General features: G+C 43.9%; 1 protein-coding gene across 1 annotated transcript in view; it reads left to right on the top strand.

Moving 5' to 3' along the window:
- The first annotated feature begins 8,095 nt into the window (after positions 1-8,095).
- Positions 8,096-17,604, top strand: part of LOC142243821 (neural-cadherin-like) — a 135,538-nt gene continuing 126,029 nt past the window's right edge. Inside the window, exons 1-2 of the mRNA XM_075316025.1 lie at positions 8,096-8,123; positions 9,397-10,050. Coding sequence (XP_075172140.1) covers positions 8,096-8,123; positions 9,397-10,050 — 682 coding nt within the window. The remainder of the gene's footprint in view (positions 8,124-9,396; positions 10,051-17,604) is intronic.

Genomic DNA, 17,604 nt, shown 5'->3' on the forward strand with positions numbered 1-17,604 from the left:
CCTGCCTCTCCCTCCAGCATACAGTCCTGGATGGAGCATGCTGAGCCTTATAGTTCTGCAGCTGTCTGCTCTCCTGTATACACTAGTGGAGAATGAAGAACATATTGAAGAAGGAAATGACATTAGACCTTTTTTTCTACAATCTTTAAAAACACACAAAAACGCAGTGAGCAAAACGCAGCCAAAAACGCAAAAAAAGTTATTTAAATAATTAAAAAAAAAATATGTGGGCTCCAGCTGCATTTTTTGTATTGGTAGCTAAGGATAATCCAAGCAGCTACTGGCTGCTAAACCCCACTGCTTGGTGTTACCTTCACTGGCAATTGAAAATCCAGGGAAGCATTTTTCATTTTTTTTAAGTTTTTTGCCAAAAAACTAAAAAAAAATAATGACGTGGGCTTCGCTATATTTTTGTATGTTAGCCAGGTACAGCAGGCAGGTAAGGCTGCCCGCAACTCCCAGCTGCCTATTTGTACCCAGCTGGGAACTAAAAATATAGGGAAGCCCTTTTTTTATTATTTCATGAATTTCATGAAATACTAAAAAAAAAAACCAAAAAAAACGACATCGGCTATGCTTCATTTTTGTGTCCAGCCAGGTACAACTAGGCAGCTGGGGATTGGAATCCACAGCACAGATTGGCCCGAGCTTTCTGGGCCCCTCCGCTGTGAATTGCAGTCCGCAGCCACCCCAGAAAATGGTGCTTTCATAGAAGCGCAATCTTTTGGCGCTGTATCCAACTCTTCCAGCTGCCCTGATGCCGGGTGGCTCGCTGGGTAATAAGGGGTTAATACTAGCTTTGTTTTTCTAGCTAGTATTAAGCCAGAGATTCTTAATGTCAGGCAAGTTTGACCCGGCCATTAAGAATCTCCCATAAAGGGTTAAAAAAAAGACACCACACAGAGAAAAAATACTTTAATAGAAATAAATACACAAACACACTTACAGACTCCATGTTTATTACTGCCTCTCACCCCTCCACGATCCTGGTCTTCTGTCTTCTTTCTCCTTCAACCCATGTAGCTCTGCTACATCAGACAGCACTGCATGGGATGAAGAACGCTGCTACTCCCGTGCAGTCTAATCACTCAATGAGTGAGCAGAGGCTGCGAGTTGGTAAGCGGTGACGTCACCGCTGCCACCGTTGCAATACTAACCTGACAGGCGGGTTACTATAGCAACGGTGATCTCCGATCACCTGATTCCGGATGCCGCTATTCACCGGCTGCGGCATCCAGTCCCTGCATGTGGGCTGACTCTGTAAAGAGTGCCGACATGCAGGACCGGCGAGCCAAGCATGTGCCCAAGCATCTTTCCGGTACTCGCCCAGTATACTGAGTACGGAGATGCTCAGGCGAGCACCGCATACTGGTGAGATGCACTGACAGGACCTAGCATGACGTCATAGCCATGTGACCAGTCTGTAGCCAATGAGATAATACACACGTGACTGGTCACATGGCTATGACATAATGGAAAGGTCCTATCATCAGTGCTGGTTACCGGGAGGACGCAGCAATGATCGAAAGGAGAAGCGGCGGGAGACAGAGTGCAGGATACGTCGCGGGACCTGTAAGTATAATGGCAATGTTTATTTTTAACTATGTGTATATGTATAATGTGTTTGTATGTATTTGTGTTTTCCTGCCATTGTTTTCAATGGGGCTCGAAGATGTTCGTCGAATGTTCGCCGAACACACCCGCCGTTTGACGAACCGAACTTGAACACTAGGGGGGTGGCTCATCTCTAATCACTAGTCTCTCCAGGACTGCCACTAGGAATTTCAGGGCCCCATACTGGCAACATTTTTTGGGCCCCCTTGACACTCCGCCTAGGCTCGACCCCAGCTCCACCTCCACCCCTCAAACCTTCGACAGTCTCACTGCCACTCTTGGAAAAACATGTATGTGTGTGTCATGGCCAAAAGTCATGGCCAAAAGTGTGAGCAGTCTTGAAGTTGTTCCAGAAAATTAAGTATTTTCCTCAGAAATGTAATAATACATCCCCTACACCGCCACTCTCCATAATATCTCTCCCACACTGCTCTTATGTATAATATTGCCCCAGACACCCTGCCTCTCTGTATAATATCCCCCACATACACTGAACCTCTGTATAATATCCCCCACACACACTGCTCCTCTGTATAATATCCAACACACACACAATGACCCTCTGTATAATATCCCCTACACACACTGCCCCTCTGTATAATATCGCCCCCACACACCACACACTGCCCCTCTGTATAATGTTTCTCCCATCTGCTGCCCCTCTGCATATTATCACCCCACACAAGCTGCCCCTCTTTATAATATCCTCCCACACAATGCCCCTCTGTATATCGCCCCACACACCCTACCCCTCAGTATACTATCCCCCCACACAAACATTGTTCCTCTGTATAATATGTCCTCCTCCTGGAATATATATCCCCTTCCGGGTATATGTGCCCATCCAGGTTTATTTGTCCCCTTCCTAGCATTTGTGTCCTCCTTCTGGTATTTATGTCCCCATTATGGGCCCCTCCTGGTATATAAGACCTCATCCTGGTTTATTTGTCCCCATCCTGGTATGTATGTCCCATCCTGGGCCCCTCCTGGTATGTATATCACTCTAATGGGCACATTCTGGGATATGTGTCCTCATCCTGGTTTCTGTCTCTTTCCTGGTATACATGTCCTTTTCTTGGTATACATATCCCCTTCCAGGTCTCCTCCTGGTGTATATAGCCCTCTCCTGGGCACATTCTGGTATATATGTCCCCATCCTGGTTTCTGTCCCTTTCCTGATATATTTGTCCTCCTCCTGCAATATATAGCCGTCTCCTGGGAACATTCTGGTATATATGTCCCCATTCTGGTTTATGTCCCCTTCCTGATATATACCAGAATGTGCCCAGGAAAATGGCTATATATACCATTGGGACAAATATATGTCCCCATCCTGGTTTCTTTCCCCTTCCTGGCATATTTGTCCTCTTTCTAGTATATATGTCTCCATCCTGGTATATATGTCCCATATGTCCCATCCTGGAGCCCTCCTAGCATGTAAATCCATCTCCTTGGCACATTCTGATATATATGTCTCCATCCTGGTTTCTGTCCCCTTTCTGATATATATATATTTTTATATATATATATATATATATATATATAAAAAAGTCCTTCTCCTGGTATATATGTCTCCCACCTGGGCTCTTCCTGGAATATTTTTATGCCGCAAAAAAGGAAAAAAAATTACTCACCCTCCCTGGCTCCCACGTCACGGGGTGAGCTCTCTGATCCGCAATGAATTTCAGCTGGATGTGCGCCCTCTGACACGCATCCAGTTGAAGCAAAGCAGGGACTGGGGTGAGCGGGCCCCCGCCACCCATGGCCATCGTCCGACTCCTGTCTTCAGCTTACTGAGCGCTTACCAATACCGGTCAGCTGCTGTGTCCTCGCCACCTCCATGGCTCTGTTATCCACAGCAGTGTGATGAAGTCGTAGAGTTATGACCTAATCACGCTGCTGAACGCTGGGCTGTGGGATGACGCATCGGCGCCCTGCTCTGCCTCACTGACCTTGCCAGCAGCACATGGATAATTTGCATGCGCTGCCCCTGAAGCACTAGTTGGCATGCAAATTAGCCAGTGCAGTGGCCGAAGTGATACTGCCGGGTCCCTCTGCTGCAGTGACCGGGTCTTAATAAAGCTAAGTACAGTGCCTACAAGTAGTATTCAACCCCCTGCAGATTTAGCAGGTTTACACATTCCCAATTAACTTGGCATTGTGACATTTGGACTGTAGATCAGCCTGGAAGTGTGAAATGCACTGCAGCAAAAAAGAATGTTATTTCTTTTTTTTTTTTTTTTTTTTTTAAATTGTGGAAGGTTTATTCAGAGGGTCATTTATTATTCAACCCCTCAAACCACCAGAATTCTGTTTGGTTCCCCTAAAGTATAAAGAAGTATTTCAGGCACAAAGAACAATGAGCTTCACATGTTTGGATTAATTATCTCTTTTTCCAGCCTTTTCTGACTAATTAAGACCCTCCCCAAACTTGTGAACAGCACTCATACTTGGTCAACATGGGAAAGACAAAGGAGCATTCCAAGGCCATCAGAGACAAGATCGTGGAGGGTCACAAGGCTGGCAAGGGGTACAAAACCCTTTCCAAGGAGTTGGGCCTACCTGTCTCCACTGTTGGGAGCATCATCTGGAAGTGGAAGGCTTATGGAACTACTGTTAGCCTTCCACGGCCTGGACAGCCTTTGAAAGTTTCCACCCGTGCCGAGGCCAGGCTTGTCCGAAGAGTCACGGCTAACCCAAGGACAACAAGGAAGGAGCTCCGGGAAGATCTCATGGCAGTGGGGACATTGGTTTCAGTCAATACCATAAGTAACGTACTCCACCGCAATGGTCTCCGTTCCAGACGAGCCCGTAAGGTACCTTTACTTTCAAAGCGTCATGTCAAGGCTCGTCTACAGTTTGCTCATGATCACTTGGAGGACTCTGAGACAGACTGGTTCAAGGTTCTCTGGTCTGATGAGACCAAGATCGAGATCTTTGGTGCCAACCACACACGTGACGTTTGGAGACTGGATGGCACTGCATACGACCCCAAGAATACCATCCCTACAGTCAAGCATGGTGGTGGCAGCATCATGCTGTGGGGCTGTTTCTCAGCCAAGGGGCCTGGCCATCTGGTCCGCATCCATGGGAAGATGTGTTATGGTTAATATTTTATATTAGGTTAGATTATCATTTAAGCAATTTATATATAAATATATCTTTGATAATTTTGTACTTTTATATTAGCTTCATAAGTGTTATTCATAAAAGCAATAACACAGGGTGTACTCTTTGTTATAAAGATGCTTTTAGTCTCAAAGGTCTTTGTTAATGAATGTCCAGAAAACTGGACAGAACTAGACTTAGGAATGCAGCAGGATCCATAATTTACGATCTTGTTTTTGTCAACCTATATACCCATTTAAGGTAATCTATTAGGTCATGCCCCTTTCTTTGTGACAGTAATAAAACTAGTGTCTTGGGCATCTGAGATTTCAGACAAAGCCTGGTACACGGACATTAACTGTGTGTTCGTGTGTTTGTCTCCGATGCATCGCTATTAATTGGACCAACACTGGCAGATCTGGAGATCACTTTGTATCTCACCCTAAATTAGCTCTCCCAAGAAAGTGGTTTCCACGACAGAACGATAGCACGGCCTACCTGGAGATTTTGGCCAAGAACCTCCGCTCCTCCATCAAGGATCTTAAGATGGGTCGTCATTTCATCTTCCAACAAGACAACGACCTAAAGCACACAGCCAAGAAAACCAAGGCCTGGTTCAAGAGGGAAAAAATCAAGGTGTTGCAGTGGCCTAGTCAGTCTCCTGACCTTAACCCAATTGAAAACTTGTGGAAGGAGCTCAAGATTAAAGTCCACATGAGACACCCAAAGAACCTAGATAACTTGGAGAAGATCTGCATGGAGGAGTGGGCCAAGATAACTCCAGAGACCTGTGCCGGCCTGATCAGGTCTTATAAAAGACGATTATTAGCTGTAATTGCAAACAAGGGTTATTCCACAAAATATTAAACCTAGGGGTTGAATAATAATTGACCCACACTTTTATGTTGAAAATTTATTAAAATTTAACTGAGCAACATAACTTGTTGGTTTGTAAGATTTATGCATCTGTTAATAAATCCTGCTCTTGTTTGAAGTTTGCAGGCTCTAACTTATTTGCATCTTATCAAACCTGCTAAATCTGCAGGGGGTTGAATACTACTTGTAGGCACTGTAATTACCCTGGGCCCGGCTGGGCCCCACTGTTCGCAGTGCCCCATACACCATCATAGTTGTCAAGCCCTGATGGCGGCCCTGAGTCTCTCACACTGCTCTTGTGTGATTTTGGTCTACTCTTCTTCCATACTCTTCCACAGTTCTTTGACTGTTATGGTTTTCTTGACCATAACTTTGTCACCTAGGATTTTCCAGAGATTTTCTATTAGGTTTATTGCTTCAATGTTTCATTGTTTCAATGTTTTCTGTTTCAAAGAACTGCTTTATCTGTTTTGCTGTGTGACAGGGGGCATTGTCCTGCATGAAAGTTGCTGACTGATTGAGTGATGAACGCAAGTAAGGAACCATGTGTTGTTAAAGAAGGTTGTTACACACTTGCATTCAATCTGCCATGTAGCTTTATGAGAGATTCAACTGCTGCAGAAAACATTTTCCAAACCCTGATACTCCCTCCATCTTTCACTGACTTCTTAACACAATTTGGGTTCAGTCTTTCCCCAGTTTGTCAACATACGTATATGCTTTAAAGCATCACTAAAATTAACTAAGGACCACATCTCCTCTGTCCACACAACATGCTCCTCACCAAAGGTGAGTCTAGCTTTATGATAATTTCTGCTAATGAGAGGTAGAGGTTTGGTCACTGTAGAGTGGGCTTTCAGTCCAAATGCTCTTAAATGTTATGACACTGTATAACGAGACAGATCCTTACCCTGTTCAGTGCTGAACTTGCGAGCAATTCCAGCTGCAGTGTTGAAACGATTACCCATGGAGATTCTCCGCATTATCTTGTCCTCTTTTGCATTTGTCTTTTGAGGACTACCAGCTTTCTTGGGGGATTTGAAAGAGTTTGTAATGTTGTGAAGATTCAATATTCTATCAATCACAGTCTTGGAAAGACCAACTTCTCTTGCTATGGCTGATAGGGTCACCCCTTTTACCTTGATCTGGAAAACCTGCTGCTGGAGGGTTTCAGTCACTTTGGAATGGCACACCATTTTTGCAAAGTCAGTGCAACCTGGAAAGTTAGGCTGCCAGTTAAATAGGGTTTGTCAGATAATTAAGGTGCCAGATTAACAACAATAACTTGCAAGTATCTGAAAGTGTTCTCTAATTTTGATCACAGTTCTTTTTCATTTATCTAATTTACATTTTTATTATGTGCTTTTGAAAAAAATAAATTTATGAAATAAGCTTAAAATACTGTTAGTTTACTCATGTTAGGATATAATCACATAGGACGACACAATGACTGCAACATTTAGGAAATTGTATGTTGTTCTCTATTTTTCTCCAGTGTACATGACATTTACATTCCATAATTCATCACATTTGGTATTTTGGTAGCATTGAAATCTCTGAAAATTATAACTTTTTCCCCATATTTCCTCCCCTGTCCAGACATTTAATTTCCTTTTCGTGCCAAAGAAACTAAATATCCCATTGTTACCACCATGATCTTCTAAGCAATAGAGATTAATCAATGTAGAATAATAAATGTAGAAAAGCATGGAAGGAATTGTACATAAGCTGTATAACAGGAGCAAAGTCAGAAATACACAGCCCAAATGAAAAAAAATAAATAAATAATAATTCAGCAAGATACAAATTAATCAATGTTTATTAACCGCCAGGAGATTTTCCATTTTCGTTTTTTTCACTCCCCTTCTTCCGAGAGCCGTAACTTTTTTATTTTTCTGTCAACCTTGCCATATGATTGCTTTTTTTTTGCGGGACGAGTTGTACTTTTAAATTAAACCATATGTTTTACCGTATAGTGTACTGAAAAATGGCAAAAACAATTCCAAGTGCGAAAAAATTGCAAACAAAAAGTGCGATTGCATGATGGTTTTTGGGATATTTTATTCACCGTGTTCCCCGCTGCATGCATTAAATCGCGCTGTCACATTTTGACAGCACGATCTAAGGGGTTAACAGGTGCGGGTGGATCACGGATCCACCTATGCCTGCGAGGCACACATGTCTGCTGTACAAATCATCAGACATGTGAGGGGATCACCGGAGACTCACCACAGCAGCCGGTGGTGATTACCCCAACATGATTTAGGACGTACCGGTACGTCTTCGGTCGTGAAAGGGTTAAATAAAATGACCAGAACAACAGGGACCAGATGAGGAACACCAGGGGGTAAGTGATGCAAGAATGAATGACAATATAATGAATATACAAAATAACATACCACAGTTTGGACATTTATCTGGTGTTGGGAGGCGTCTCTCTCCAGGCACCTCATTCTGGGTGATTGCTCTGCTTCATTAGGGAGCAACCTCATTCGGAATGCCGTCATTCGTAGTTCCTGACTGCAGTAAGTTCTTTGGCTACTGTTTGTGCTTTAATATTGTCCTCCTACCCGCACCTGTTGCGCCTCTCCTCCCGTGTCCCTGACTCTGATGTTGTTCCCCAGCTCCTGACCTCCAGCTTGTACCCTGACCTCGGCTCCGCTGCCCCCTAGTGTACCTTACGTGACTTCCAGGCTTCTGACCTCCGTCTTGTGCTTGGATTTCAGCTTTGCTTCATCCCTGTGTTCCATATGTGACCTCCTGCTCCTGACCTCCAGTTTGTTTGACTTCCCCGTCTCTAGTTGCATCTGGTGACACCTGGTGATAGCTCGTTATACTGTCTATATATTGTTCTTGCACAGGGGCCCATTTCTGTTTGTGTCCGCCAGTGGTCAATCCACACCAGAAGGTGGCTCTGCGGTTCCTGTGATGGTGTCGGTCAGCCCCACATTTTGGCACCGTCTTCTTTCCTCGTCATGACCCTCCATGGTCCTATTTTTATAATTATTTTATTATATATGATTAAAAACTGATGAATTTGTATCTTGGTGCAATGGACTCTTTTTCTGTTTTCTGCAAAGTGCTATAATGCTCCTGGTTTCTATTTCCATTTGCGAAATCTGATAAATGTTCCACTATTCTTATCTTTTTTTTTAATTTTGTATCCGATATACTTACTATTGCAGGATGTGATATATTGTGTGGTATACAGTATATGGTTGGAAAGACATTATTTATATGGAACATAAAGGAATTATTTTTCACCTTTATGTCGAATACTTAGTCTATGTTGGATTTGGTCATGAGAAGAATACGAGGCAATCCATCTGATCAGGAGTTGGGTGACATCAGCTATACCATTTATATGACGTACAATACATTGTCTATATTGTGCACATTGTCCATCATATTAAATATAAAAAAAATATTTTGTGCAAAGCGGGCAATTTTCAATTCTTTTTGGATGATTCTTGATGAAGACCATTCCTGGGTATCAGTGGTGTTTGATGCCATGTAATAAGAGTAATGCTGCCTGGCTGCGTTGCACATTGTCACTGGGGGTGGGGAGTGTCCTGAGTCTATGGAGCAGGATGACAGGAGCTTAGAGCTCTCACATTGCATCTGGCTGGATCTCACCCTTGAACTCCGCAAACTTCCCAGCCAGAATTCTCCTGCTGACTCCATACTCGGAGCTGTGTAATCTAATGATGCTTCTGTGGCCAGGGTCTGTGATCTGCGGCAGAAGACCCCATGACTACACTAGAAGCTTTCATATCCTTCTGATGCTTCTTGTCATAGAATGCTGGGCTGTCAACCAGCAAATGTCAACATTTAGGAAGCCAAATTTGGATCAAGGAATCCTCATCTGCCCTTTGAAAGAAGTAGAAGACATGGGGTATCAAGGACAGGATCTGAAGACACATGGTAACTTCACAAAAACAAGAAAAGTACCACTTAAATCAAGAAGGGGATGCAGAAAAAGAAATTTAGTGATGCAAGGTATCTTCACCAATGTAGCAAAATCTACTGTGAAGACGCCGGTCGTTGCTCTTAACGCCCATGCATCTTATAGACCGGGGATTGCTAGACATCTTTCATTTCCAGAGGAACCACGAAAGATGTCAACGGTTTCCACTACGTACCCCACATCTTTTCTACCAAACCCAGTTACTCTTATGCTTCCTCCCTTCACCTCCAAATATAGACATATTCGCTCCATATTCCCCCCAGCCATTTCTTCATCCTACACTGTGCGAGTTCCTTCAGGGGGAGCCCTTGGGGAGACCGTCTTTACAATTCCAGACAGGAGATACCGGGGTAAATGGTTTGAAATCAGCTGGCCCTCCAACCCTCCTGTGAGGATAGAAAGTGGATCTGGTCGGCTGTATCTAACCCATAAATTGCAAGGTGGACAGACAGAAATACAAGTGAAAGTGCATAATCTGGAGCAAGGTAAGGAACGGCCATCATGCCGTTATTGTAATGCATGGGGATCCCAATTTTGTCTAAAGCTTAAAGAACCATTCCCATTAAATTTTCTATTCCCAAAACCTGTGTAACTGTGCATGTAATGTATTGCAAGTGCCTTAATATACTCACCCCCTGTTTGGTTTTGAAAAGTAACCGTTACTGGCTAGCACATGATGTTTTCATGATTTTTTTAGTGTTTCTTAAAGCCAGAAAGTTGACATTTGAAATGACTTTAGTTTTGTGCCATGTCAGGTAAAGGCACTGGGGAGATGGCTGTCATTACATCTTCAATAAATGCCCAAGTTCACATTGAAATTTTGGACACTTTTCTTATCCCATCAATTGAAAGGATGTTTTGGGATGATGAAATCATTTATCAAGATGATAATGCATCCTGCCATAGCGCTGTCTTCCCGTTTCCAGCGCTGCTCCGATCCTCTTCTCACTCACATAACTGCAAATTCAACTAGCCAGATCACACTGGGGTTTATGTGTAAGCGAGGCTCCATAGACTTACATTGTAAGGGCTAGGACACACGGCGAGTAAAACGGTCCGAGTGGAATGAGATAAAAAAATCGCATTCCACCCGGACCCTTGTTATTCTATGGGACCGCTCCAATTGCCCATTATTTTCTCAGCTCTAATCGGACCGATCTGTTTTCACTCGCACCCATAGATAAACATTGCATTGCACTTGGATGACACCAGAGTGTAGTGCGATAATCGCATCAGCTGATATTGGAGGAGATAGGTAGATTAATACCTCCCTCTCCTCCGCAGCTGTGATCCGATCGCAAGATCGGATCACAGTGGCATGACACTCGGCTTACACTCGCAGCACAGCGGGAGCCAAGAGTCGCATTGGATGCCATACGCTTGTATGGGCCCAGCCTTAAAGTGACTTCGCACATAAACCCCAGTGTGATCCGGCAAGTCAAAATTGCAGCCATGTGAGTGAGAAGAGGACAAGAGCGATGCTGAAAACAGGAGAAGGCGTAGATCGGAGAGTGTATTATGGCTATGTGTGCATATTGAGTATTTGGCTTCACAAATTTCTGCACCACTTCTGACGAGAACAGCGCTGCATTTTTGCCTAGTTTTCGGTGCATTATAAAAAAACACTGCACAAACATTAAAAGAATTGATATTCTGCAGATTATTTTCTGCACCAAATCTTCAATGGAAAAAAACAAAGGCATAAGGATTTCACTGCGGTTTTGTGTCAAAACTGCACTAAAAAAGCATCAAGAACGCTATCAAAACTCTCTGTGTGCACACAGCCTAATGCAGGTGGGGTTGGATTACAAGACAATTTTCTGTCCATCCAAGAAAAACAGTCTGATCATTCTGATCAGATTATGATCTGACTTTGATCAGAGTAGGATTAGGTTTTCTCGGAAGTGAAAAGAAAAAAAATAGTTTCTCCACCTTCTCCATTATGTCAAATCTATGAAAATCAAACCACACTTGGACCCACAGACTTGCATTGATCACACTGGAATCAAAATCGGACATGCCTCTGATTTTTTCCTCCAACCACTCGGTTCAAGAAAAAAAAATTGTACTTGTACATAACCCTATAGATGATCATGGGTACAAGTGCTATTCATAAAAACCACGGTTAGCACTTGCCTGAGATAATCAGTTGTGTGCACAAGCCCTTACATTACATTACATATACATTTACACAGGTTTAGGGAATAAAAAAATGTTGGGAGTGCTTCATTAATTTCTAGATCATGAAAAATGTTACAACTTTCTAATTTACTTTGTCCTCGATTCATCGCCTATATTTTTTCTCTGTCTTGTCATTGTTTTTCCCTGGTAAAACCATCTAGCGGTAATATCAGTGTCATCTGCTGAGCTTCCACTATACCCACAATTAGTTTGTGCCACCGTAGTTATCATGGTTACCTGGTTAGGGGCTCACTCAGATGTTTTGCCTCCCCTGAGCTGAACCCGTAGCTATGCCACTGCCTGTATGACATGCTAATATGTGTAGGGACTGGTCGCATGGGCGTTAGTTCCTGCACTCATTCTGCTCTCTTAGCATGGTAGTACACCCAAAGGTACGTGCTAACATACTAGCCAATGCAGCATCATCATTGGTGACACACGTACCTGTGTCTACTGTCACCACAGGGCTGAAGTCCTGGCATTTCCAGTCATGTGCCATATGAAGCCGAGTGTACGCGCTTCAGAGAGGTCTAGTGCGCATGACTGGAAGTGGAGGGACTTCGGATCAGCACTGACAGCGAACACAGATACGTGTGTCACTGCTGATGATGCTGCAGTAAATAACATGTTAGCACGAACCTGTGGGCGGAATGAGCCCATGAACTAATGCCTTTGCGACTAATCCCCGCGCTCATTAGCATATCATAAAGGATCTTTAAAAATTCTTTTACTAAAGATCTCTTTATCTATTGTATGCTAGTGTATACAGGGACAGTTAGGCAGGGATTAGCAATATTGCATCTGACAGGTTCACCTTTATATACAACCCCTGACAAAAATTATGGACTCACCTGGCTCTGAGGATGTTCATTCAGTTTTTGACTTTTGTTTAAAAAAAGCAGATCACAGACATGGCACCAAACTAAAGTCATTTCAAATGTCAACTCTCTGGCTTTATGAAACACTAAAAAAAAATCATGAAAACAATGTGCTAGCCAGTAACAGTTACTTTTCAAGACAAAAAGAGGGAAAAAATTATGGAATCATGAAAAACAAACAAAAGAACACTCCAATACATCACTATTTTTGTGTTGCACCACCTCTGGCTTTTATAACAGCTTACAGTCTCTGAGGCATGGACTTAATGAGTGACAAACAGTACTCTTCTTCAATCTGGCTCCACCTTTCTCTGATTGCTATTACCAGATCAGCTTTGCAGGTTGGAGCCTAGTCATGGACCATTTTCTTCAGCTTGCACCAAAGATTTTCAATTGGATTGAGATCCGGACTATTTGCAGGCCATGTCATTGATCTCATGTGTATTCTTTCAAGGAATGTTTTCACAGTTTTTGCTCTATGGCAGGATGCATTATCATCTTGATAAATGATTTCATCATCACAAAACATCCTTTCAATTGATGGGATAAGAAAAGTGTCCAAAATTTCAATGTGAACTTGGGCATTTATTGAAGATGTAATGACAGCCATCTCCCCAGTGCCTTTTCCTGACATGCAGCCCCATATCATCAATGACTGTGGAAATTTACATGTTCTCTTCCGGCAGTCATCTTTTTATTGTTTAGCATTTCTGTATGTAAATCCCATTTCCTTTAGGCGGTTTCTTACAGTTTGGTCCCAGACATTAACTTCAGTTTCCTCCCATTCATTCCTCATTTGGTTTTGTTGTGCAGTTCCTGTTTTGGAAACATATTGCTTTAATTTTCCTGTCTTAATGCTTTGATGTCTTCCTTGGTCTACCAGTATGTTTGCCTTTTACAACCTTCCAATGTTGTTTGTATTTGGTCCAGATTTTAGACATAGCTGACTGAACAACCAACATCTTTTGCAACATTGCGTGACAATTTACCCTCTTTTAAAAGTTTGATAATCTTCTCCTTTCTTTCAATTGATATCTCTCATGTTGGAGCCATGTGTTATGATCCGGAACCATGGAAGACAACCATAAATCATTGGTAAAAGGTGACAAGAGCATTGACAACTAATCTGGCCGCCATCCCCTTACTAACCATCACAACTAGAAGTAGCCGAGGGGTGAACTAACATCCTGTGCACCGCGAACCCAGCCGGAGAACTAGCTATCCTAAAGGAAGGAAAGATGAATAACTCTCTGCCTCAGAAAATAGATAAAGAATAGCAAGCCCCCCACATTCAAAGACTGCGGTGATATAGGAAAACACAATACACAGATGATAGCATTAGCAAAAGGTGAGGCCCTACTGACTAAATAGGACAGGACAGGAAAGGGACTGATGGTGGCTAGAGAAAAACCCTGCAAAAATCCAACAACCTGATAGTACAAAAAAGCCCTCAGATCGCTAGATCTGAACTCCGTCCTATACCAGGCGCTCTTGTCATACCAATGAACAGAAAGCAGGAACCATTACAAATTCAAGAAGCAACAAACACATAGACTTATACGAGCAATACTCCAAACATAGCTGCAGGGAGCTTTCCAGCTAAGCAACTGAGAGGGAAGATCCCTGCATGCAAATAAACTGAAAACAACCACAGCAAATGACAAACTCAAATAAGAACAAAAAGAACCAAACAAAAATAAAGAGCCAAGCACTTATCTGGGGTAGATGTGGTCTGGAGCAGGATGAAGCAGGCTGGTGAACAAAGAACAACTGACATCCGGCATAGCCTGCTAAGAGACCAGGGTTTAAATAAGCAGAGAGTTAGCAATGGAAACGCCCATTGCTCAACACACCTGGTCTCTGTCCAAACCATTCCTAGCCACAAGAGGGAGCCTCACAGCAGCCAAAGCATAACTGACATTCACAACAGCCATGATTCATGTCAGTCCACTTGGTGCAACAGATCTCCAAGATGTGATCACTCCTTTTTAGATGCAAACTAACGAGCAGATCTTATTTGATGCAGGTGTTAGTTTTGGGAATTAATTTACAGGGTGATTCCATAATTTTTCCCCCTGTTTGGTTTTGTAAAGTAACCGTTACTGGCTAGCACATTATGTTTTCATGATTTTTTTTTAGTGTTTCTTAAAGCCAGAAAGTTCCCCATTGAAATGACTTTAGTTTTGTGCCATGTCTGTGATCTGCTTTTTTTAAACAAAAGTAAACAACTGAATTAACATCCTCAGAGCCAGGTGAGTCGATAGTTTTTGCCAGGGGTTGTGAAACAAAAGCCAAGAACATCTGGATAATGAAACTGGCACACATATTGTTGAAGGCTGAAAGAAACAGAAAATATCGCTATGACCATAATGAATTTGGTGCCAAAAATAAAAATGCTTAAAGAATAAATTCTTACTGCACCATTGTTTTTTTTTTTTTAAATAAAGATCTATGTTTGCTGTGAATGGTAATAGTTTAGACTTCAAGTGTAAAGGTGGCTTTACACGCTACGAGATCGCTAAAGCGTTCTCGTTGGGGTCACGGAATTTGTGACGCACATCTGGCCGCGTTAGCGATGTCGTTGCGTGTGACACCTATTAGCGATTTTGAATCATTGCAAAAACGTTCAAAATCGCTAATCGGTGACATGCCCCCCTCTTCCCAAATATCGTTGCTGCTGCAGTAACGATGGTGTTCCTCGTGTCTGCGGCAGCACACATCGCTCCGTGTGACACCGCAGGAACGAGGAACCTCTCCTTACCTGCCTCCCGCCAGCAATGAGGAAGGAAGGAGGTGGGCGGGATGTTCGTCCCGCTCATCTCTGCCTCTCCGCTTTGATTGGGCGGCCGCTTAGTGACGTCGCTGTACGCTGAACGAACCGCCCCCTTAGAAAGGAGGCAGTTCGCCGGTCACAGCGACGTCGCAGAGCATGTATGTGCGTTTGACGTTGCCGTAGCGATAATGTTCGCTACAGCAGCGATCACCACATATCGGGCATACGATGGGGGCGGGTGCTATCACGCTCGACATCGCTAGTATCGGCTAGCGATGTCGCAGCGTGTAAAGCGGCCTTTAGACAAATGTAGATACTTCTACAGGTTAGAGTTTGTCAATTTCTCATAATTGTGCAAAACACATACAGATCTCTCTATTGTTCTTATGGTTTGCTTCTATGTTTCAGTACAATTCATTTTAAATGTTCCAGTCTGCAGTCCACAAGGCAGCAAAGTAATGAGAACTATTAGATCAGTTCATGGTCTCAGTCTCTGGATATAAATAGAATGTAATGTTATTGTGAAGCCCCTGGACTAGTCAGGTCGTCACAGGGTACTGCACGCTCTTTATCTCTTAGTGCAGGACTCAACCCCCCATGGTTCTGGGTTCCCAACTTGTAGTACTGCCTCCATCAGCATCCAAAATCCCAACCACACCTCACACCACACCCTGTCAGACACACCAGTGGGCTGCTGAGCTGGAATAGGGGCGCCCACCTAGGAGTCGGGCAGACTGGTGGGAGGGAGGAAGTGGAGAGCAGAGCTTAGAGTCAGTTGAGAGTAGCCCTCGAGTAGTGAGGAGCTGGGGGAGTTTGTGGCTCCCTGGGTGTTAGAAGTTGGGTCGTAGACGGTGGTCCTGGCCAGGAGGAGTCGGAGATCTGGTCGCATGGTATTGGATCTGGGTGCCTGGACCTAGCCTTGGAGGATGGTCAGCAGCTCGAGTTTAATAGCCAGTTCGGGACCGAAAGCGGTACTAGACCCTAGGTTGGGGAGTAGCTTAAGGCAACCCGGCAATTAACCTGCGGAGGAAAGTAACTTTATGGACTGTCCCCAAGAAGCTCAGAGATCAGGGTAGTAGCGCAACGAGGGGTATAGGGCTTTCCAACCCAAGCAGCCCACTGAAATCCCACACGTGAGCCCTTGAGAGCACAGCTCCTTTATCCCAAAAAGGAGGGAGCGGGGCCCGGACAACTTTGTGCCTACGGGCCACACGGACACTAAACAATTTGTGCACGGAGGCAGGCTCCGGACCACCGGGCAGTACTGCAGGGGACGGATACCCAGATGGGCTCCCCCAAGAGGGCAGCGGCATCCAGAGACTTGGTTCACCTTGTTGTCAGTGTCTTCTTTGCAGCTGCACCACCACCAAATTTTCCTGAGTGATTACATGGTCCTCCCCTGCTTCCAGCTGGCCCTGCGCACCCCCCGCTTCACCATCTTTCAGAGTCCCGAGGTCTCCCCTACCCGTGGAGGGAACGTCATCTGGCTGCCCTGCTCCATCTCCTCCGGTTACTCCCATCAGCAGCGGCGGTACTCCCTTACTGCAAACCATGGGTGGCGTCACAAACTCTTATCCCCTGTAAATAGCCCCATTTACAGATTTGAGAGGCCGCAAGCCCCCCGAGTCTGGAGACCCTCAAGCCACAGCAGCAGACCCCGGATCCGAGCGGTTTGACCGCTGTAGTGGCGGTACATTGTCATTCAATGACAGAGAGCAGAGAATATGACTAGTGAGAAAACAGAACATGAAGTCTACTAGGAATTGCACATCTGTTCATCATACAGTTAAAGGGAATATGTCATCATGTTTTTACTATTTAATCTGAAAACAGTATGATGTAGGGGCAGAGACCCTGATTCCAGGGATGTCACTTTTTCGTCATCTTGCTGTAGTTTCAATACAATCAGCAGGAGATTAGCACTGCAGAACTAGGTGTCCTGTGCCAGGCAGTCCAGCTAATCTGTGTAACTCTTCTCTCACCACTGATTGACCGATATCGATGAGTTAGATGATGCTGTTTTTCTTTTCTTGGGAAATCTTCTTCATGGCTGCTCCTCGATTCGAACCAGTGAGCTTTCCCTCTAGAATCAACTTAATAACACCCTGATCTATTAGGGACTGTGAGAACAGGTTCTAATTTGTAGTATACAGGAAGAAATTTTTTTTCCACCACCAGGAGCAAAAGAATAACAATTCAGTGACATG

This window comes from Anomaloglossus baeobatrachus, chromosome 6, assembly GCF_048569485.1.
Source record: "Anomaloglossus baeobatrachus isolate aAnoBae1 chromosome 6, aAnoBae1.hap1, whole genome shotgun sequence".
Lineage (NCBI taxonomy): Eukaryota > Metazoa > Chordata > Amphibia > Anura > Aromobatidae > Anomaloglossus > Anomaloglossus baeobatrachus.